This window comes from Carassius carassius, chromosome 26 (assembly GCF_963082965.1).
Source record: "Carassius carassius chromosome 26, fCarCar2.1, whole genome shotgun sequence".
Taxonomy (NCBI): Eukaryota; Metazoa; Chordata; class Actinopteri; order Cypriniformes; family Cyprinidae; genus Carassius; species Carassius carassius.
The window spans coordinates 7,933,935-7,955,814 of record NC_081780.1 but is presented as its reverse complement, the minus strand read 5'-3'; the positions used below and the strand labels follow the sequence as shown (position 1 = coordinate 7,955,814).

The following is a 21,880-nucleotide window of genomic DNA, read 5'->3' as shown; positions in this document are numbered from 1 at the left end:
CTGTCCTACATTTCGAGGTCACGATTCCACAGATGTACCTCTTTTGTGCACCGCTGCTGTCTCATGTAATCATGAGGCACTTACATACCACATCCTGTTTTGGGAGTTTCCTTTAAGTAAAGAGACCCATTGTTAAACAGAGCAGGAAGTTGGATTCAAATGGGGATTTCTTTTGTCAGCCCATAGATGCTTTCAGAAGAGAAGTCAGCATACGTTCCCATCAAATGGCATAAATGCCTCCTTCCAGACAAGCTTAAGGCAGTAACAGTGTGATGTTGAGTTGTCTTTCTGTCTACGTCAGTCGTGTCTACAGGGACTAAGTGTTCGCTGTCTAAAACAGGATATGGCATCTTTCCTTTCCAGTAATTCTTGGTTCAACAAAAGCCTACCTGATTTCCCCCAAGGCAGGTTTTTGATTTTATGCATTATTATTCTTTTTATGTTTCCTTTTTTTTCTCCCGTATGGAGACCACAAAACTCTCAAACACACATACTATATTGATAGTAGCTAAAGAATTTGCACACTACCTACACACTCATTCACACTCATGATGACTGTAATTACAAAAAAAAACAAAGGAAGAAGCACATAATAAAATCGAAAGCAAGTTAGAAATGTCCGTTGATACCAATTGGAGATGAATAAGAAATGAAACATGGAAAAATGCTCCAAAAAAATGTCCCTCCCGTTAGGATTTGTTTGTTTCCTCTTCTGGAATATTATAGGTATTATTTTTCTCTTTACAATTTGCTGTACAGCAATAGCAACATAACGTCACGAGCAGGCATCTCCAGTTCCTGAAATCGTTCTCCTTTATGCACGAGCGGATCCTTTATCCCCATCTCAAGAGGCATTGCAATAGTCTCCAGGGTACGAGACAAATCGGCGGATTTAGCCACAACAGATCCAAATCGCATCAAAGTTGTTGTCCTCTCACGTGAAAGCCTCATGGTCTTGGTGCTCTTGAACCTTGGCTTTAAACATTGTCCAGATCCAAATACCATGATCTCCAGGTTTGGCAGTTTTTAGACGTCAGCCTTTCAGCATCAGAATGAGCAGAATTGTCTATTTTTTGCTTCATTTGTCACCATTTGCTTGTGCTCACCAAACTTTGAAAGGATGACTGTTTTCCTGTGTAGGACCTTGGCGACGGAAAGTCCCGTTCATATTATCTTCACAATATATTTTTTCTTGGTTTTCTTTTAAACGATCGGGACACTCAGTTGTAGATTCGCACACATGGTTAAAAATGGCCTGGTTGGTGAGATTAGAAATGATTCTAAATGAACATGATTTTAATCTTCAGTTATGGTCTTTTTTGAATGTGTTTTGTCCCCCATTGTCCAGCTGCACATGTAGGCTTGGGGATTTTCAGACCCATCCCTTAACATACGGTGCCATTTTCTTGGCGGGATTTGGGGCACGTGGAGCGAGGAATCGGCTGTACAGAGGGCGCCAGTGTGCAGAAGAAGCCAGCGATGAGGGACAGGCCCAAACCGCCCCAGGCGCAGAACATTGACCAGCCGTAACCATGACTGATGTCGTCTGGCAGGCCATATATGTAGCGAGGGTAACGGGACAGCTCAAAGTTGATGCCAGCTACACAGGTGCACAAGGAAATGATGCAAAATGTGCCTGAAAAAGAGAAAGACTATGAACAGAATATTCATCTAAATGAAGTTTCATACTTTTACTGTGCTGATTTTGAGATCCAGGTCAGTGGAAATCTGCAAATATTTCTGGAGAAGTCTACATTAGAAGTGAATCATACAAACAGTGGTCTAAACCCACACTTGACCCTTAGCAAAGAACCCCCCCCCCCTCCAACAAGCTATGTTGCTCTCACGCCACACATCATGGTCTCACACAGTGAAAAATACAACGTGCCTATAGACAAGACTTTTGTCAATTTCTTAGTAATTCAAATATTAAATACTGTTTTGTGGCTCTTTAATGTGTCATGACAGATCGCTGTAGCACCTCAGTTCAAGCGACACGTGAACCGATCATCTCTTCCACTAGTTATAGCATGAAATAAACATAAATGAACATCAGAAGATATTTCAACTGCGGAAAGACAGGTCTAGTTTGCAGTTTCAGATAGCAGATTCAGCATTATAATTGGTCCGATCGTCTGTCAATCAAACTCCCAGTGAAGTAATTCGAAAAGAGTCGGACATTAACACATGCTAAGCTAATACTTTATTAAGCAGCAAATAATATTAAGTAAAAATAGCATAGCAAACACAAATATTGGGGTACAGACCAATATGTAATTAAGATAATTATTTAACTATAACTTTTTTTGAATGGATAAGTTTTAGTTGACTCACTGTTCACTGACCATTTAGATGTGAGCTTAGTGTTACACTTTTGCAATGCTAATAGATGAATCAATATGTGACCCTGGACCACAAAATCAGTCCTAAGTCACACAGGTATAATTTAAGCAATAGCTAACAATACATTATATGGGTCAAAATATAGATTTTTCTTTTATGCCAAAAATCATTAGGATATTAAGGAAAGATCATGTTCCATGAAGATATTTTGTAAATTTCCCACCATAAATATATCAAAATTTAATTTTTGATTAGTAATATGCATTGCTTAGAACTTTACTTGGACAATTTTAAAGGTGATTCTCTCTTTCTCTCTCTCTCTTTCTCTCTCTCACTCTCTCTTTATTTTTTTGCACCCTCATTTTCCTTATTTATTCAGCTTTCAGATTATGTATAAATCACAATTTAAAAAAAATATGGTCTCATTGTGATCATTTTTGAACTGCTGGGACTGCATATGCATGCAAAATAAATAAGACTAAAATTAGAGGACTGAAGAACAAAAACATCACAAGCTGGCTTTGATGAGAAGGTCAGAAGTTATTTAAACCAAATCATCATTTTAGAATGATTTTTGAAGAGAAATCTAGAAATCTATAAAAAGTTGTAAGAGAATTTGCTTTTGAAGCTTTATGTCTATACACTGTCATCAATTGCAATTAATTGTATTTTCAATGTGCTGCATTGGCTGTGTTACAGGCCTACTACAAGCGGTGGTTGTTATATGTTATTACATAACATTCCAGTGACATTCCATCATGCAGTTGCAGACTCTGCATATTCACAACTCTTTCCCAAGCCTTGTTTCATATATTACAAGCTTTATCTGCAAGTACGACCGTGTATAGATGACACTGTAGGAACATGCAAGTTGATAAAGAGCTCTAATAAACTCATTTTCCCACACCATGTGACCGAGTGAACATTCAGAGGGGATTCATCCTGACATAATCTGACCCTCAGCGCTCCTTCTGCCTTTATAATATAGCATCTTAAATGGCTTTTTAATTGCCATTTCATTATTCAGGTGCAGGTCCTCATATTAATCGAGCGCACATCTTAATTTTGTCTCCGCTTCACTCTCTATGGCGCCTCCGCCACACTTATGGGAGTGGAGAGTGACACAAACAATGTCCGCCGCTTCCTCTGCTCAACGGACGTTAACAGAATATCAAAATGCTCGATAACGAGGCCACAGGCTGTGTTGATTGGTGTGGGCATCTGTGTTGTGTTGTGAGGTGATGAAAACAGAGTGATGGTCACCGTCGAGAGCCTCGATATTGGTTTGCTTAAGGTGAGATAAGGGATCAGGAGATAATTGATATTACGTAATTGCTTTAATGCCAGCTTCCTGACTGTCAATCATTAATTAATGCAGTCTTGGGGTGTGGAAATGATTGACTAACACACTGAGCTCAGCACACAGTATTCATACAGTCTATCACATCTGTCTATCTATATAGTGAATGCGTATATATTGTGTACAGTAGGTGGACAATCTAAATGGGCATTACCGCCGTATGCACCGCCACCGCGGTGCCGCGGCGTTAACTGTAATTCAGTCACGTGTTAAAATCATTCGCGAAACTACCGCCAGGTGGCGCAAAGGGATGGATTGCGAAATGAATGTAATTGTAAAATGAGATAAAAGGAGGAAGTAAAACAACAATAACATTATGATATAACATTGTAAAATTTAAAAAAAATATTTGTAGGATAGTCTTAGACTACAGTCTACTCATCAAAAATTTAAATAAGACCTTTACACAAAGGATCATATGCATGCTATTTTTATTAAACAGTAAATAAATATATGCTTTATGTGATTTTGAATTTTATATCATATTTATTTATGTGCTTTTATTAAATTATCTAATAAATTCACTATTTATGTAATTAATATACATTCATTCTTATCAAATTTTCTTTCATTTTTTAATTATACAAAATGTAATACTGTATCAAATATAATAAAATATATACTTTTATATGTACATGTGTATTTATATATAATTGTATTATTGAATGATTCTTGAATTAAAATTATGTAAACATTTGATATATACTTTTTTATTTATATAGTTTTCTTTCATTTATATCATGATATATTATATTATTATTTTTTAATACTCACAGACACATAACATTTTGGAAATTTTTTTGCAAAATACATCTTCTTTGTAGGCTTCCAAAAATAATAAAAATAATTTTCTTATTTTTACTAAAGTGTGTTCAATGTGTTGATATTTTATTTAATGGACTTTATGGGATTCATTTTTTTGTCAAAAAAGCCTTTTCCCCATTTACCCATTCAGGTAAATTAGCACAGTGTCTCCCAACACTTTTCCTGGAGCACATCAACACTAAACATTCTTATTTATTTTTATAAAATCTTCCTAATCTAACACACCTGATTCAACTCATCAGCAGCTCATTAATAGAGACTCCAAGACCTAAGTGCATAGGTCAGATAAGTCAGATATCCAAAATGTGTGCCTTCAGGAACATGGTTGGGAAACCTAGCAAAAATGCAGGCATTGTATACATTTTTTATTTTAACTTTTAATTTTTATTTTTTTATGTAATGTCAATGAATACAAATGTTTTAATAATAACATATAATAATAATAATAATACCAAATGTATTAAAACATTCATTTATTATCCAAAAACATGTATAAATTTGTCTCAAAATCACTTATCGTACATTCCAAATCTAATTCCAGCTTGTTCAAGTTCAGTGGAGCAGGAGATACAACTGACGCAGATGTGTTTTTAAGGTGAAAGGACTTTTTATTCACTTTCAGTTCATATATTACATTACATTATATAACATTATGGTTTTATAAATTGTGCCAAAATAAGCTAAGCAATTAAGTTGAATTTTGACCAAATTTCATTCATTAAAGAAGCATAATTATAATAATTAGGTCATCAGGGAAAATGTTAACATCCTCACATTATTTATACTTGCATAGATTTTATTTATTATTATATTGTATATATATATACAGATGACGCTACATATCTTGACATAACTATAATTTTATCTGTGTACATCTTGTAAACAGCCTATATTGTCCATGCAGGCTTATTTTGAGTTGACTTACCACCCATGAGGAAGAGCAGACCCGCCACATACTGCATGAGGCCACGGTCCCAGCAACATCCCAGCATCCCAATGATCCAGCCGAAGAGGATGATGGCCACCGCCATTCCCATAAATCCTGCCGTCATCCTCCGCAGATCTGTGGGTGGCAAGAAATAAGGCAACATATGACTCAGAGCTGGTAAGGGCACGGCGTGGACACACTCTGCAAAATGACGCATTTTAATGAGCGCTTCTATAAGACCTGTACTATGTTCTATATTATTACGGTATATTCTGATATATTCATCGTTTTTTGTTTGTTTTCCATGTCTCCTTAATCAAACACATCTGACTCAGTTCATCAGGTCATTAGTAGAGACTCCAAGACCTGAAATGGGTGTGTTAGACAAAGGAGATATGTAAAATGTGCAGTGTTGGGGGGCCTCCAGGAATGTGGTTGGGAATCACTGATCTAGCATTTGAGTAGTTTGTTAGCAGAATTCAAAATTGAAAATGAATGTAACTGCATATACTGTACAAAGTTCATAAACATTATAAATCCTGTAGTAATGCACTGCACTTGCCCTGCTGTGTGAGTGTCTGAGTGTGAGGCCACACACACTGAGAGCGCGACAGGGTTGACTCTGTTTTAGCTAGAGGGTAGGTCACAACATTTGTGTTCGTTAGCTCTTTTTAATCTCACAGTTGAATTCTCACAGTACAGGAAAGGTGGCAGGCCCAAAACGCTGGGCATGGTGGCTTATGCCAGCCAACTGTAAAAGGGTCACAGAATTCACCTCCGGGGCAGACGTGCCACCAGATGAGAATGCTGTAAAGAAAGCTTTTATTACTTTCTAATAGGAATGATGTGTTAAAAGTTTCTTCTTTTTTTTTAATCAAAGTATTCCTTTCAGTTGCAACCATTTCAGTTAACTTCAACTTTATAACTGTACTTGTGTTTGCAATGCTTTATCTCACAATATGAATTCATTTCTCACAACTGCAACTGTTTTCAGTAATTGTAACTTCAAAATGTGACAAAATGTTTCCATATTTTTTTATATTTATTTTTCACAATATGATTTTATTTGTTGGAATTACAACTTTTTTTTTCAGTAATTGCGACGTTATGGGACATTAGTGTAGTTTTATTTTTCTAGTAACTGCAACTTTTACCTTTGCAAGTTAATGTCTCACTGTGTTACTATTTCCTGTATTTGCAGATTTATCTCACAATGTGACTTCATTTCTCACAACTGCAACTGTTTTCAGTAACTGTAATTTCAAAATGTGCCATTATGACTTTCTTGTATTTGCAGCTTCATCACAATGCAACTAGTTCTTGCAGTTACAACTTTGCTTCTCATAACAGACTTTATTTTACTTCATTTGTTGCCATTCATTTTGGTAATTGTGGGCTTTATATCTCACAATGTGACTTTCTCATATTTGCACCTTTATTTCTTACTTTATTCCTGTAGTTGCAAATTTGTTTTTCATAACTGTGACTTAATCTCATAATGCACAGTTGCAACTGCTTTGGTGTAATTGCTACTATATTGTATATCTCACAATGTGGTTTTCTAGTATTTACAACTTTACAACTTATTTATTGTAGTTAAAACTTCTTTCTTGTAATTGTGATTTAATCTTACACTTTGAGTCTCAATTAAAAAACAATTTGTTAGGTGGGTGGTGTGACTTCTCAGAATATGAATTTCTAGTATTTGCAACTGAATTTTTTTTTACAATGCAACTGTATTTCTTGTAGTTGCAACTTTGTTTTTTGTAATTTTGACTTAATTTTACATTGGGACTTTCACAATGACATTTTTTGGGGAAATTGTGACTCTACATCTCACAATGTGACTTTCTAGCATCTCCAACTGAATTTTTTACAGTGCAACCTTATTTTTCTTGTAGTTGCAACTTTATCTTACACTGTGACGATTGTTTAGGTAATTGTGACTTTTTCATAATGTGACTGTAGTTTTTGCAACTTCGACTTATTTGCAACTTCCCAACTGCAGCCTTATATCTTGGTGTGACTTTTTATACATCATAATATTATTTATTTTTGTTTACATTCTCACATTTACCATTGTGTTTTACATTGTGTTTCATGTTTGGATGCATTTCTCTCGTTATAAGTTGTCTTGGAACTGTTTTACTTTGCTGTCCTCTGAGAGTTATGGTTTACTGCAATATTGCTTTAATAAAATAAAGCACAGCCTTCACAACACCGGAACAGCTGGTGTGAATGAGGCAAGGTTACATTATAAATTGGTCCTTTCTTAAAAAGAGTTTAAAGAGAGTGTTATTTAAACATTGAGTCAGACTACAAAGACTTTACCACACATCTCATGGAAAGCTTACTTGGGAACAGTCTTATTTTAGTTTCTTACATTGGAGCCCACATAATATTTGTTACATCATAATATAAGCTTTGTTGTGGAAACAGGTAGTGTCTGTCAGCATGTAGGCAACAGCATGCATTCTGAAACAATAGGTGCTCAGGTATAGTTATATAAATTGCTATGGATTTGACAAGAGTTATATTCATGCAATGTTTTCACTTTGTGGTCGTCTGTAACTTTATCTGTCAACAGAAATGCAAGAGAATAGGCGGTTTACATGAAGTTGGGAGCCTTTCTCAGTTAGGAGCAAATTATAAAACACTGTTTGCTATCTGAATGGCAGCTTTGGTCTCTCATGTTGAGAGAAACATGTTATGCCTCAGAGAACAAAGTACTGAATCACTCCTCCCTTCAAAGTTTTTAGTGAGCCACTGGTAATAAAACTATGTTTATGCAGTTTTTCATGAGTGTTGCACTACTTCATTGTGTAATAAGTGCAGCATACCAGTATGGTTTGATTTTAGTTAACAATTGTATTTCTATTTATTATACTAAATGGGCTCTGCTGTATGAATATTTAAAAAAAATCTCTCTTTTTTATTACTTTAAACGTGTTGCTTTGCATACTGAGTGTAACTTTCCATTGTCATTTTTCAGAAAAAAATGTATCTACCTAGCAGATATGAAAGAATGAGTGATTGTGTGGAGATTGTGGAAGAGTTTCTTAAAGGTCCTTATGCAATCTGCACACTGATGCTAAACCAGACTGTCAGCATCGTTCAAAATGTATGTTAACTAGAAGAGGACGTCAAAGAGAGTACAAGAGCGCAGAACACTAGACAGACAGCTCTTCTGGAAACAGGCCAGGAGAAGTCTCTGTAGTTGGCCCTCTCCTTTTGTTTGATATTCTTGTCGTTTTTGTATCTCCGTGTTTCGTAACCTGCTGTGCTTCCAGATGTGTCAGATTCTGCCAGATCTTTGTTCCCCTTGCTCTCGAGCACTAAATGAGAAAGAAGACCGTAAATGCTGTACTGCAAGTAAATGTGTGCTTTCAAAGTCTCTAAAGGGAAGGGTGTATAATTATGTGTGGCACAGGATCTTTGCCAGTTAGATACTTTTTAATCAAAGAGAGGGAAATATAAAGACTGTATGTAATTCTGGATGCAGCCTGAGACATTTATATATTTATTTATTTTCAAATATTTTCCCTTGTTTCACTGAAAGAATATAATTTTGTTTGGAAAGAGTTCAATGATGGACATTTTTGGGTGCACCCCTTTAAATCATACCAAATCACCAAAATACCATTATAGTCGACACAAAAAGGCTTTCGCACCACATTATTTCCATAATGTGAAATGATGTGAGTGAAATGGATTTGAATAACAGAGTATTAAACATAAAAAATACTCATATGAAACTTTTCATATCAGAATGAAGCCAGGAATTGTTTCAGAGTTATTACAATTTGATAAAACCTTATTAAAACAAACTTTTATTTTCTCCTCTTTGTACAACTGTGCATTGATGAATTGTGCACATAAAGACTGGGGCAGCGCGTAAAGTAAATAGGGTTGATTATGAGTTAATGTCAAATTTAAGCCTTAATTTATGATACAAATATTGCTGAGGTAATTATTCAACACAAATATTCCACTTGGGATCACCTTGATTAAAAATTACGTTTCTTTCTTTCCCCACTCTTTCCCCAATTTGAGCTCCGTTAGCAGCGAGATTCTTGTTCAAATTTGTACACAAATTCCCTGAATGATCTACAGACCTCATGCATAATTGCATATCCCTTCCGACATCCAGATCAGACTCCCAGGCTGCCTGTAAACATCCTGTGATAAATCACATAGCTTTCTTGACTTTAACTTTATAACCCCTCTAACAGAAGTAAATATAGACTAACCGCATGATCTGACCACATAATGGCTGTACCATCGAAAGCTAATGGGAAACGTGATTGATGGAGGACAGTTTATGGTGAATGACAGCATAAGCGAATTGGGAATCAAATTGTGATATAATCAAGTTAGGATTATGCAGCACTCGAAGCCTTGTAGTCCAGTGTACAAACCCAGAGTCTTACAAACATATAAGGTCCACCTCATAAACAGGAGGTTCAGTAGAAAATATGTACAGGCTGAGTATGTGTTTTGTCTTAGACAATCTAGGCCCCAAAAGCCCTCGTCGGCGTCCCATTCAGATGATGTCAAACATGTCTTGAGTCATACAGCAACACTGTTTACAGGCAATCGAATCAGAGCGGGAAACACAAGCCTCTTTTCATCTCTGACCTTTTCAAGAGGGTGCTTCAGAGAGTTGCATCATTGTTAAAAGAAGGCCTTTGTCTGAAAATGAGACGTGTTACAGGGAGCACATGCTAATTTGAGTGCTGAGGAACAAATGAAATGATAGTGGGGATATTGCTTGAGGAATAATGCACATCAGCTTTATTTGCACTGCTTTGACAGCTGCTTTTCCCCCTGGAGATTTATCTAATGAAACTGAAAATACAGAAACTGATTAGGACAATGTAGAATCGAACCTGCAATTCTCACATGAGCACCATGGCTTAATGATCTGCGCAAGCTACTAAGCCAAAGCTCCGTCTCTGATTTTCTATTTTCCTTCAGTAGCTTACTATAATATTGGCAACAGCTGCACAGAATGACACTGATACATTATGTTGCATATGTTCACTTTTACAATAACAAAAACAAGATTTGCCGTTAGACACAATCTTTGTGGCTCTGTTTCTATACCTCATCTTTCTGGACAGGATTTCCCCTCCAGTATTTATTGGAAATATTTTTATCCTCAAAAGTGGTTGTATTTTGCTGAATCTAATGTCAAAATGATCCCTGAAGTCTATAAAAGCATGTCATGTACTTCATTGAAATGGTCAGCATGTTACAGTGCAGCATGTGGTCATTTTTCTCTCCTGGCTTTGGGAGAGGATGACACTTTTTTCTTTTTCCCTCTCTGTGTGGAATGGCCCCTGAAGGTAATAGAGCTTAATTTCATTACCAGGAGTCAACCACCACTGGGGAGAAAACTAATGCAAACTAAATTTAGATTACAGAAGACGCGATGGGAGCAGCTGGAGGAACATCATGTGTGTGACCGTTTACGAGGTAAAGGTGATGTAACACTGCATGTAATTGGCATGACTTACAGGTGTTGGATTATGTTGGGAACAGCATGTTAACATATGTACTGTTTCTGCAGTATGAGCAGTATGCATATTTAAGATGTTTTGTTACTTTTATAATTTTGTCTTATGCCTTAAATTCATTAAATAGAAATTAAATAGTATCCAATTTTGGTCACACTTTATTTTAATATCCAATTCTCATCAGTAACAAACCATTAATACCATGTCTTTTGCCTCCATGACCTCCCAATTTGCTGCTTCCAGTTAGTAAAGTAGTTGTTAAGTTTAGGTATTGCATAGAATTAGGGATGTAGAATATTGTCATGCAGAATATGTGCTTTATGAGCACTAATAAACAGCCAATATTTTAATAATAGGCATGCTAATAAGCAGCTAGTTAATACTGTAATACTGTAAAGCTGCTTTGAGACAATCTGCATTGTAAAAAGCGCTACATAAGTAATGATGGTGATGGTCATGAGAATTGGTCCCTATAATAAAGTATTACCCTTATCTCATAAAAGCTCATCAGGACAGCTTGTTTATAAAAAAAAAGTGCACTTGCAAAGAGCTGACTGACATTGTCTTTATGCTCCCCAGTGGTCAGAGTCGCTGTCAATCATGTGGGATCTGCCAATCCGGCCGTGTAAAGCGATTGTGTTAGTGATAGGGGATGGACTGAGGCTGTATAGGTTGAGGGAGGTTACACCTGGACATGGCAATGTCATTAAGAGCTCACTTAGTGACCCACTGAGGGAATTGTTGAGTGACGGACAGCTGGCACTTCAGTCAACCACTGCATTGACGTGACATTATCGACTGGCGATCGGCAGCATCGCCGTGCTGAGCACAAGTCAACGTGTCCTTGCGGATAACAGCTTGTGTCTGGGTATTTTGGTGTCAGATAAGTGCAAATAAAATGTTGACACTGAAGGCAAATGTTCAATTCAGAAACCAATAATGATACTTTTTTTGTTTTCAGGTAGCTGGCATCATAGTTTACGTTAAGTGCAGATTTTTCATGAGTTTTTAATAATGTTTGTATTTCCTGCAGTAGAAATGCATCAGAACCATTAGCAGTGCACCATTATGACAGATGATCAATTCCAGCTGAGGGCAAGTTCTGCATTTAATGATACGCTAATGCTTCCTGCTGCTTTACGTGATGCTTTAGCTCAGTGTTTCCAAGGCCAGAGACTGCACAAGTGTGAAGAATGCGTTATTCATACTATGCCATCCAGAGTCCAGACTTACAGTTAAAGAAGCCCATTTCCATTTATATGCACCAGCCTGAGAATGATTTATACAGTTTATAATTATATTGTTGTCAGACTTTATTTCTGCTTTGAAAAATGTTATTGAAATGTGTTTTCGATAAATAAAATAGAAAATAGCTACTCAGTAACGTTACAAATACGGCTGACAAGTGCACTGGCTTGCCTTACTTTATTTTTGTAAAGTTCAAGTACCCTTCATTGATACCAGAGTTTTTGTGCAAATCATTACTTTTACAACAATTTGTGTGTATATTGTTACATTTTAAACAGCATTTTCAAAAAAAAAATGTAATGAACAGTTTACAGAGAAATTCAGCTTGTTTTCATTTTTCAGGGCCATTTATAAAAAAAAAATATATATATATATATATATATATATATATATATATATATATATATATATATATATATATATATATATATATATATAAAAGAACTGAAAAATCATGATTTTTTTTTAGTTAATTGAATCTACTGGCAGTCTGAATATTAAGTCATAGCTGAAATGAAGTAATCAAATATAACAGTTAAATATTATAAATATAAAAAAAATATTCATTACATTTAAATACACTACTTGAGAATCATATGGAAGCTTGTTTGTGCCGTTAAAAAAAAAATAATAATAAAAGGATAGTTGCAACTTTCTCTCATAATTCTGACTGTTTCTGAGAAGAAAAGTCAGAATTAAGAGATATGTAAAGTAAATTACCTATTTTTTATTCATGAATCACCTTAGACAAACACATCTGCCCATTGAATCAATGTGAATGGCAAAATGTATGGTTGTGATCAATTTCCTTTTAGAAAATAAGGTTAGTTAACGTTATGCTCCAGTATGCTCTATAATCTCCTTCTGTTTGGCTCAGAGATAAAGATGGTATCAGTAAATAAGATCAGCTTGTTTCAGAGAAGAAAGCAGCATCTGAATGTATGCATGCTGGCAGTGTACTTTGATAAATCAGGGGTCAAATCTTATAGACCAGAAGGTTAAACTGAACAACCACAAACAAGCTGTTCTGGGAGCACTGTAAAATGATCTATCTAAATCCATATCTCCGCCATCATAAAGCGTGCATATACGGTCACCTCCAGAATAAGTAGGCATAAAAATTCTGTCTGGACTTAACATCCTTTCTGACCTCAGGACTTTATGCTGCTTAAAAAGAAAGAAATAATGCAGGAAATGCGTTATAGGGCAGATAAAAAGGACATGGATGTAGGATTAGATGAGTCATCTGTTCAGACTAGCCTTGTGAATAACTCCGGCCAATCGCAGAGAATATAGTATTGAAAGAGCGACTGAAAAAATAAAAAGTTTTTAATGAAGTGTCAAGGTTGAGCAGTTTTATGGAGTCTGTAGCAGTGCTTATGGCGGAGCTCGATGACAGCCTATCGTTCAGGCTGCGCCGCAGTCCTGTGCATTACATCAATAAAGTGTCAATTTGCGTGACACCACATGAAAGCTCTGGTGAGGAAGCGTCACGGGTGCTGACGGCCATCGAACATGAGGAGAGGCATGTAACTCAGCACTTTTGTGGCAGACCCTTTGATTTAATTTCCTATGCTTTGAATAACTCAAAAGACGCGCTGTGCTTTTTTTATGCACTGGCTGCTTTCAGCACAGCTTGAATTTCAATCTGATTAAGAATGTTGCTTCATAAATCGTGCACGACTGGTTTAAAAGCAACATCTGGAGCATCAACTTTTTACTCCTGTCACACAGCATGATTTTTGACGCTCACAGCCCAATGCACAAACATACTCTATTTTTAATTGCACAACAGTTAGTGCTGGTTTCAAGAGTGCAACCGCACTGGGACATTTTTTTTTTCTTGTGGTGTTCCAGACTAGAAAACGGAACCTGTCTGTTTCAGATTAGCTTAAACTTTTCATTAAAAGATGAAAAATATATTGCCAAAATTTTGCCAAAAAACTATAATAATAAAAAACAAATTATATATATATAATTATATATATATATAATATATAATATATATAATATAATATAATTATTTTTTTATGAAACTGTCAATCACACTCACAATCAGGGTTATTATAGTTATGAATTTAATTATTATTTTTTTCTTGTTGTTTATACTACAGTGTTGGCCCCCTTCCTGATTTCTTATTTGTTTGCATGTTTGCCACACTTTAATGTTTCAGATCATCAAACAAATTTAAATATTAGTAAAAGATAACACAAGTGAACACAACATGCAGTTTTTAAATGAAGGTTTTTATTATTAAGCGAAAAACTAAATCCAAAACTACATGGCCCTGTGTGAAAAAGTGTTTGCCCTCTAAACCTAATAACTGGTTGGGCCACCCTTAGCAGCAACAACTGCAATCAAGCGTTTGCGATAACTTGAGTCTGTTACAGCGCTGTGGAGGAATTTTGATCCACTCATCTATGCAGAATTGTTGTAATTCAGCCTCATTGGAGGGTTTTTGAGCATGAACCACCTTTTTAAGGTCAGGCCACAGCATCTCAATAGCATTCAGTTCAGGACTTTGACAAGGCAACTCCAAAGTCTTCATTTTGTTTTTATTCAGCCATTCAGAGATGGACTTGCTGGTGTGTTTTGGATCACTGTCCTGCTGCAGAACCCAAGTTAGCGTTACTTATGTGCTTGAACCGCATCCATGCTGTTATTCAGTATAACAGCACTTTTGCTTATGTGATATTGCTTAATCATCCAAACCCCATCATGACTGAGTATGACAGCAGAATGGCACAGCTATGGAAAATGCTGAGTGAAATGGAGAAGCCTCTGCCAGCTGTCAATCACCACATCTGTCCCTCATGTGCTTTTTCCACACAGTTGTCACAAAATCAACAACAGGGGACAGAACAGGCAAACGAAAACTATTTGATGTGACAGCCGTTTGACATTGTTTATGCAGATATGAAAGCTCTGCCGTGCTTGCGTGAGCAAGGCTACGTGCTGCGACGTGCTCGCAACCACAAACGCATTTGCCGCTAGGGGTTTAAAATGCATCCCGGTCAGTCACCTCTCCTCCTCTTTACTGCCACTCATTCCCGTTTGTGTCCCATGAGGACGGGTGAGGGAGCTGCGTCCTCTTTGTTTCAGGATTAAGGGACAACACATTTGCATGCTGCTGTTAACTGGACCGACACGTGAGCACTCACACATGGCAATGGATTTGCATACTGAACATCAGGCTAAGCCGAAAGAGATGATGGGCGGTAGAAAATTTTGTCGACAGAGAGATTGCTAATATCTGCACTGCTTCTTTAACTCTACATAGTGCACTACTGTATGTTGCTTTCTGTAATAACCACCAGCACTTAGTTTTTTTTTTTTTTTTTAATGATGCCAGAGACTGTTCTGACACTTCTTCATAAGACTGCAAGTCATGATAGTCTAGTGGTGTAATTTTATAGTACGCATGGGTGCCATAACAAATCCTGATATTATACACAACACAGTACATTTTTACAATGAACCAAGCAAAACTGCAACTGAACTTGAATGCTTAAAGCGTAAGTTCACCCAAAAATGAAAATTATGTCATTAATAACTCACCATCATGTCATTCCAAACCAGTAAGTCCACCATTTATCTTCGAAAAAGATATTTTAGATTTAGTCCGAGAGTCTCTGTCCCTCCATTGAAACTGTGTGTACAGTATACTGTCCATTTCCAGAAAGGTAAGAAAAACATCTTCAAAGTAGTCCATGTGACATCAGAGGGTCAGTTAGAATATTTTGAAGCATTGAAAGTACATTTTGGTCTAAAAATTGCAAAAACTACGACTTTATTCAGCATTGTCTTCTCTTCCGTGTCTGTTGTGAGAGAGTTCAAAACAAAGCAGTTTGTGATATCCGGTTTGCGAACGAATCACTCTATGTAACCGGATCTTTTTGAACCAGTTCACCAAATCGAACTGAATCATTTTAAATGGTTCACGTATCCAATACGCATTAATCCACAAATGACTTAAGCTGTTTTTTTAATTTAACTTTTTTAATGTGGCTGACACTCCCTCTGAGTTCAAACAAACCAATATCCCGGAGTAATTCATGTACTCAAAGTCATGTACTCTGACTGAACTGCTGTGAAGAGAGAACTGAAGATGAACACTGAGCCGAGCCAGATAATGACTCGTTCACGAGTCAAGAACCGGTTGCATCGGTTTTCGGATCACCAGTAGTTCTTTCGGACAGTTCGATTCAATAAATCGGTTGAAGAAAACGGTTCACCGGTTCTTTTGCGTTCGATGTAATGGCGTCATTGGCGATGATTGCCCTTCATTCAAGCCTTCGGTTTACCCGCGCTCATAACATTAGCACAGAATCAGTTTAGAATCAATCACCAAAACCGGAACTTTATTTAGTTCCTGGTTCCTGTGGTGCAAACACACCAAGTACCAGGCCAAAGTCCGTAGTTCCTGGGTAAAGTTCCTGCGGTGGAAACGCGGCATAAATCTAAAATATCTTCAACTGTGTTCCGATGATAAATGGAGGTCTTACTGGTTTGGAACGACAAAGGGTGAGTTATTAATGACATAATTTTCATTTTTGGGTGAACCAACCCTTTAAGTTAAAATTTAAGTAATTTCTTTGCATCCATCAACACCAGAATTGCATTAATTATTGTTTTCAAACAGGTTCCATGCAACCAGAATTACTGGAATGGGTACTATGGATGCAAAGCCACTAAAGAAAATTATTTATGAAATATTTTTTTACATGATTATCCATTATTGGCTATCCATGCAAGATAGATAAAATATTATTTGTCTGTCTTTAATGTAGTTATTATATGGCCAGGTAGGTTTGAACAGCTTTTTCCCCTTAATAAATAAAATCATCATTTAAAAACTACATTTTGTATGTACTTGCATTATCTTTGAGTAATATTAACATTAGTTTGATCTAAATCTTATAAGTGTGCTAAATATGAAAAAACAAAACAAAAAAATGGGGGCAAAAAATATATTATTATATTATATTATATTATATTATATTATATTATATTATATTATATTATATTATATTATATTATATTATATTATATTATATTATATTATATTATATTACATTACATTACATTACATTATATTATATTATATTATATTTTTTTTACCATGGTCTGTTTGAATAGCCTATTCAATTCAATTCCAAATTTTCAATACTTATCTTGTTGGATCTTTCTGCTGATTTTGACACTGTTGGCCACCAGATCCTCCTGTCAAGCCTATTGACAAAGGAAATTTCAGGAACCATGCTCCAGTGGTTTGAGTCTTATCTCTCAGATAGGTCCTTCAAGGTATCCTGGAGAGGTAAGGTGTCCAAGTTGCAACATCTAACTACTGAGATTCCTCGGGGCTCTGTTCTTGGACGGCTTCTCTTCTCTGTCTACATGGCATTACTAGTTCTGTCATTCAGAAACATGGCTTTTCATATCACTGCTATGATGACGACACTCAACTCTGCATCTCATTCCATCCTGATGTTCTGATGATAACTGCTCGCATCCCAGATTGTCTAACAGTCATTTCTTCACTCAACCTTGCCAAGACATAATTGCTTTTGGTTCCATCAAACCCATTGTTTCATCACAATTTCACCTTCCAGTTAGGCACTTCAACCAAAATTCCTTCAAAAACAACCAGAAACCTTGGAGTTATGATTGATGATCAGCTGACTTTTTCAGACCACATTGCCAAAACTGCCTGGTCCTGCTAATTTGCTTTATTTAACATAAAAAAAATAGGCCCTTCTTTCAGAACGTGCTTCACAACTCCTTGTTCAAGCTCTTGTTCTGTCCAGGCTGGACTATTGCAATGCTCTCTTGGCAGGTCTTCCAGCCAGTTCTATCAAACCTTTACAATTTATCCAAAATGTGGCATCAAGATACATTTTTAATGAGCTGAAAAGAATTCATGTCACACCCCTGTTTATCAATTTGCACTGGCTACAAATAAATGCTCGCATAAAATTTAAGGCATTAATGTTTGCCTACAAAACCACCACTGGTTCTGCACCCCTTTATCTAAATTCATTACTTCAGACTTATGTGCCCTCTAGAAGCTTGCATTCTGCAACTGAACATTGCTTTATTATGCCTTCCCAAAGAGGCACAAAATCTATTTCACAGACTTTTAAATTAAATGTTCCCTCCTGGTGGAATGACTTGCCCAACTCAATCCGAGCAGATCTTCAAGAATTTGCTAAAACACATCTCTTCCATCTTTATTTGACCTCTAACTATCCTCTAACTCTAGCACTCTCTATTCTAATTCTATTCTTTTAAAAACATGCCCCTTTTAGACTTGCACTCTATTTATTTACTAACAGCTTGTTTTCTTTAAAGTTAGAAAACAAGATTAGCTTCTCTAATCTTTTTGTATTCTATTGGTTTGTTTCCTTTTTATTTATTATACAATTAACAAAAGCAAAAAAGGCCTCTAACACTAACTTGCACTGTTCTTTTACTATTCTATCTTTTTATTGTATTTTTTTTTTCATTTTCTTTATTATATGATTTAAAAAAACCTTGCTACAGTACGTGTACTGCATTAAGCTAAGACTTGTTATAGCACTTGCGTACATTGCTCTTTTGTTGATTTTGATTGCTTCCATTGTACTCATTTGTAAGTCGCTTTGGATAAAAGTGTCCGCTAAATGACTACATGTAAATGTAAAAAAGGGCAGATCTAAAGTGAGAGAAATATACATTAAGCTTTTACAGGTCATCTAGCCTGATCCATGAGGTTTAATGTCATGACGTAGGACAGCAGACTCTGTATTCATCATCTGTGGTGTTTCTTTTCCTCTGCAGATATGAATGAGGTTAAGCATCATGCTTAGATTTAAATCCTGTTGTTGGCATTTACTGTACTTCATACCAGGGGCGTAGCCATCTTTTCAAAAGTGAGGGGGACAGAAATTATATATATATATATATATATATATATACATTACATTTCTGTAATCTATATAGCCTACCAATCAACCGTTTTTGAACTGTTAAGATATTTTATGTTTTTAAAGAAGTCTCTTCTGCTCACCAAGCCTGCATTTATTTGATCCAAAGTACAGCAAAAACAGTAATATTGTGAAATATTTTTATATTTAAAATAACTTTCTTCCCTATTTGAATATATTTTAAAATGTAATTTATTCCTGTGATCAAAGGTGTATTTTCAGCATCACTCCTCCAGTCTTCAGTGTCACATCGTTCAGAAATCATTCTAATATGCTGATTTGCTGATTATCAATATTTAAAACATGAGTTTTTTTTTCTGAATTCTTTGATGATCCAAAGATCAGCATTTATGTGAAATAAAAAGCTTTTGCAACATTATACACTATATCATTCAAAAGCTTCGAGTCAATATAATTTTTGTTTTTTTGGAAAATAAATTATAGAAATGAACACTTCTATTTAGCATGGACTCTTTTGTGGGCTCGAGTCTCAGGCCGGCAACACCACGACTGAGGTGTCCTTGAGCAAGACACCGAACCCCCAACTGCTCCCTGGGCACCGCAGCATAAATGGTCACTGCTCCGGGTGTGTGTTCACGGTGTGTGTGTATTCACTGCTGTGTGTGTGCACTTTGGATGGGTTAAATGCAGAGCACGAATTCTGAGTATGGGTCACCATACTTGGCTGAATGTCACTTCACTTCACTTCACTTCACTTTAAATTGATCAAAAGTGATGATAAAGCAATAATATTTCAAAAGATATATATTCCAAAATAAATGCTGTTCTTCTGAAGTTTCTATTGATCAAAGAACCCTGAAAAAAATCTACTCAGCTGTTTCAACATTATCATAATGTGTTTTTGTGTTTTTAGAAATCTATAACTGCTGGACAATAAAAAATAATTATTTGTTTATATACTACAAACTTTTTTTTTTTATCACATAATAAGGCAGAATAGTTTCTATTCTGTAAATGCCATGTTAATTGGCACTGCATTGTTCATACTTTATGTATCACCTGCTGGAGATGACTTGAAAAACCATATATTGTTGCAATCGTATGTTTTTGTCTTCGTGTTTCCAAAAGTTTCTGGGTTTTTTTTTTCTGTGTAAAAACTATTTTCATACAGCATAGCAGGACGCTTCTGCCCATATTAGGAGTTTCCTGGTATGACTTTCTGCGCGAGAGCGCGCTCCGGCTTCGAGTATGAATGAAATCCACACTGCATGAGAGTTCAGCGCTCTGTGATGTCCATCTCGCTGTATTCTTGGTCCGAATAAAATACCAGATCATGTGCAGACTATCCCGTCTCTTTGAGTTTAAATCTATATTTATTCACACCAGCTCTTGAAAACCTCTATGCAAACAAACTTGACCGAAAGAGTGCGGGGGACGAATATCCATGATATTAAAAGTGGGGGGGATACGTCCCCTGCGTCCCCCGCGTAATCTACGCCCCTGCTTCATATTAAATGCTTGTTTAGCACACAGATCTTGTCTTGTGTGCACTGAAACTCTGCATCATTCGAATGTGTAAATCTGAAGCAACTGACTGTGCATGCATTTACTAATCATTGCAGAGTAATTGATAGGTTAAGATGTCTGAGGTAGTCAAATGCACAATGTGATTTTAAACGCAGTGTGTCAAGCTGTCAACGCAGAAAGCTCAATTCAGGCAAAAACAATTTCTAGGTACAAACAGCTCAATGCTTTGAAACTAGATAGGCTTTATTTGTCATTCAGGCAAATGGCAGATGAACACGCACACACTCACACTGTAAATGGACGGTCTGCCCTGCGGTGTGTTTGGATGGCTTTGTCCCTCTCCTGTCTGTGTGCTAAACTGTCACCTCTTCTCTCAGTCAGCATCTCCCATAGTGCAGTCTGGCTCCATACACATCACAGCACAGCTTTGGAGCAGGATGGCCAAAGCCCACAGGACCGACTGACACGAAAGAAGCGAGATGGGAGGGAGGGGGGAAGGTGGATTCAGAAAGACAGAGCAGCTTTTACATTCAAACTCTTGCATGAATTAGCATAGCGTCTTGGTTTCTGTGAGCACAGTGTAGCTGTTGACCAGTCGAGGGAATCTGGTTGAGAGCTGGACGGTTACATGCATTCACAGCTGTCAGGTGGCTCATCTCCTTTTCTTGTGTGCTCCTTTAAAATGAGAATTGAAAGTCAATTGAACCTGCAATCCCAGAGGAACATTTTGTTTGTGCACAAACTGCTCTTTCGTATAGCTCAGGAGACTTAAAAGATTAGTTTGCACAATAATGAAAAGTCTTTATTTACTCACACTCCTGACACTCTTCACTTTGTCTTTTTCCGAACAGAACATTAAATTTTGTTTTTGTGATTGTATGTGTGTTTTTTTAGGAATCATCTTAAAGGGTTAGTTCACCCCAAAATTAAAATGATCTAATTAATTACTCGCCCTCATGTTGTTCCAAACCTGTAAGACCTTTGTTCATCTTCAGAATACAAATTAAGATATTTTTAATGGAAAAAAGAGAGCTATCTGGCCCTCCATAGACAGCAATGCAACTGAAATGTTCCCAGGTCCAGAAAGGTAGTAAATACATTGGTAAAACAGTCCATGTGATATCAGTGGTTCAAGTTCAGTTTTGCGATGCTACGAGAATACTGATTTGTGCAAAGAAAACAATAATAGCAATTTACTCAACC

At 36.4% G+C, this 21,880-nt stretch overlaps 2 protein-coding genes across 2 annotated transcripts in view; both read right to left on the bottom strand.

The window, feature by feature from the left end:
• The window catches only part of LOC132105679 (cryptochrome-1-like), a 140,310-nt gene that overhangs the window by 1,742 nt on the left and 116,688 nt on the right, over positions 1-21,880 (bottom strand). The gene's annotated exons all lie outside the window — the stretch shown is intronic.
• The window catches only part of LOC132105680 (transmembrane protein 178B-like), an 89,374-nt gene continuing 68,690 nt past the window's right edge, over positions 1,197-21,880 (bottom strand). The window contains exons 4-5 of the mRNA XM_059510977.1: positions 5,454-5,591; positions 1,197-1,636 (exon numbers count right to left, since the gene is read on the bottom strand). Coding sequence (XP_059366960.1) covers positions 1,386-1,636; positions 5,454-5,591 — 389 coding nt within the window. The 3' untranslated portion in view covers positions 1,197-1,385. The remainder of the gene's footprint in view (positions 1,637-5,453; positions 5,592-21,880) is intronic.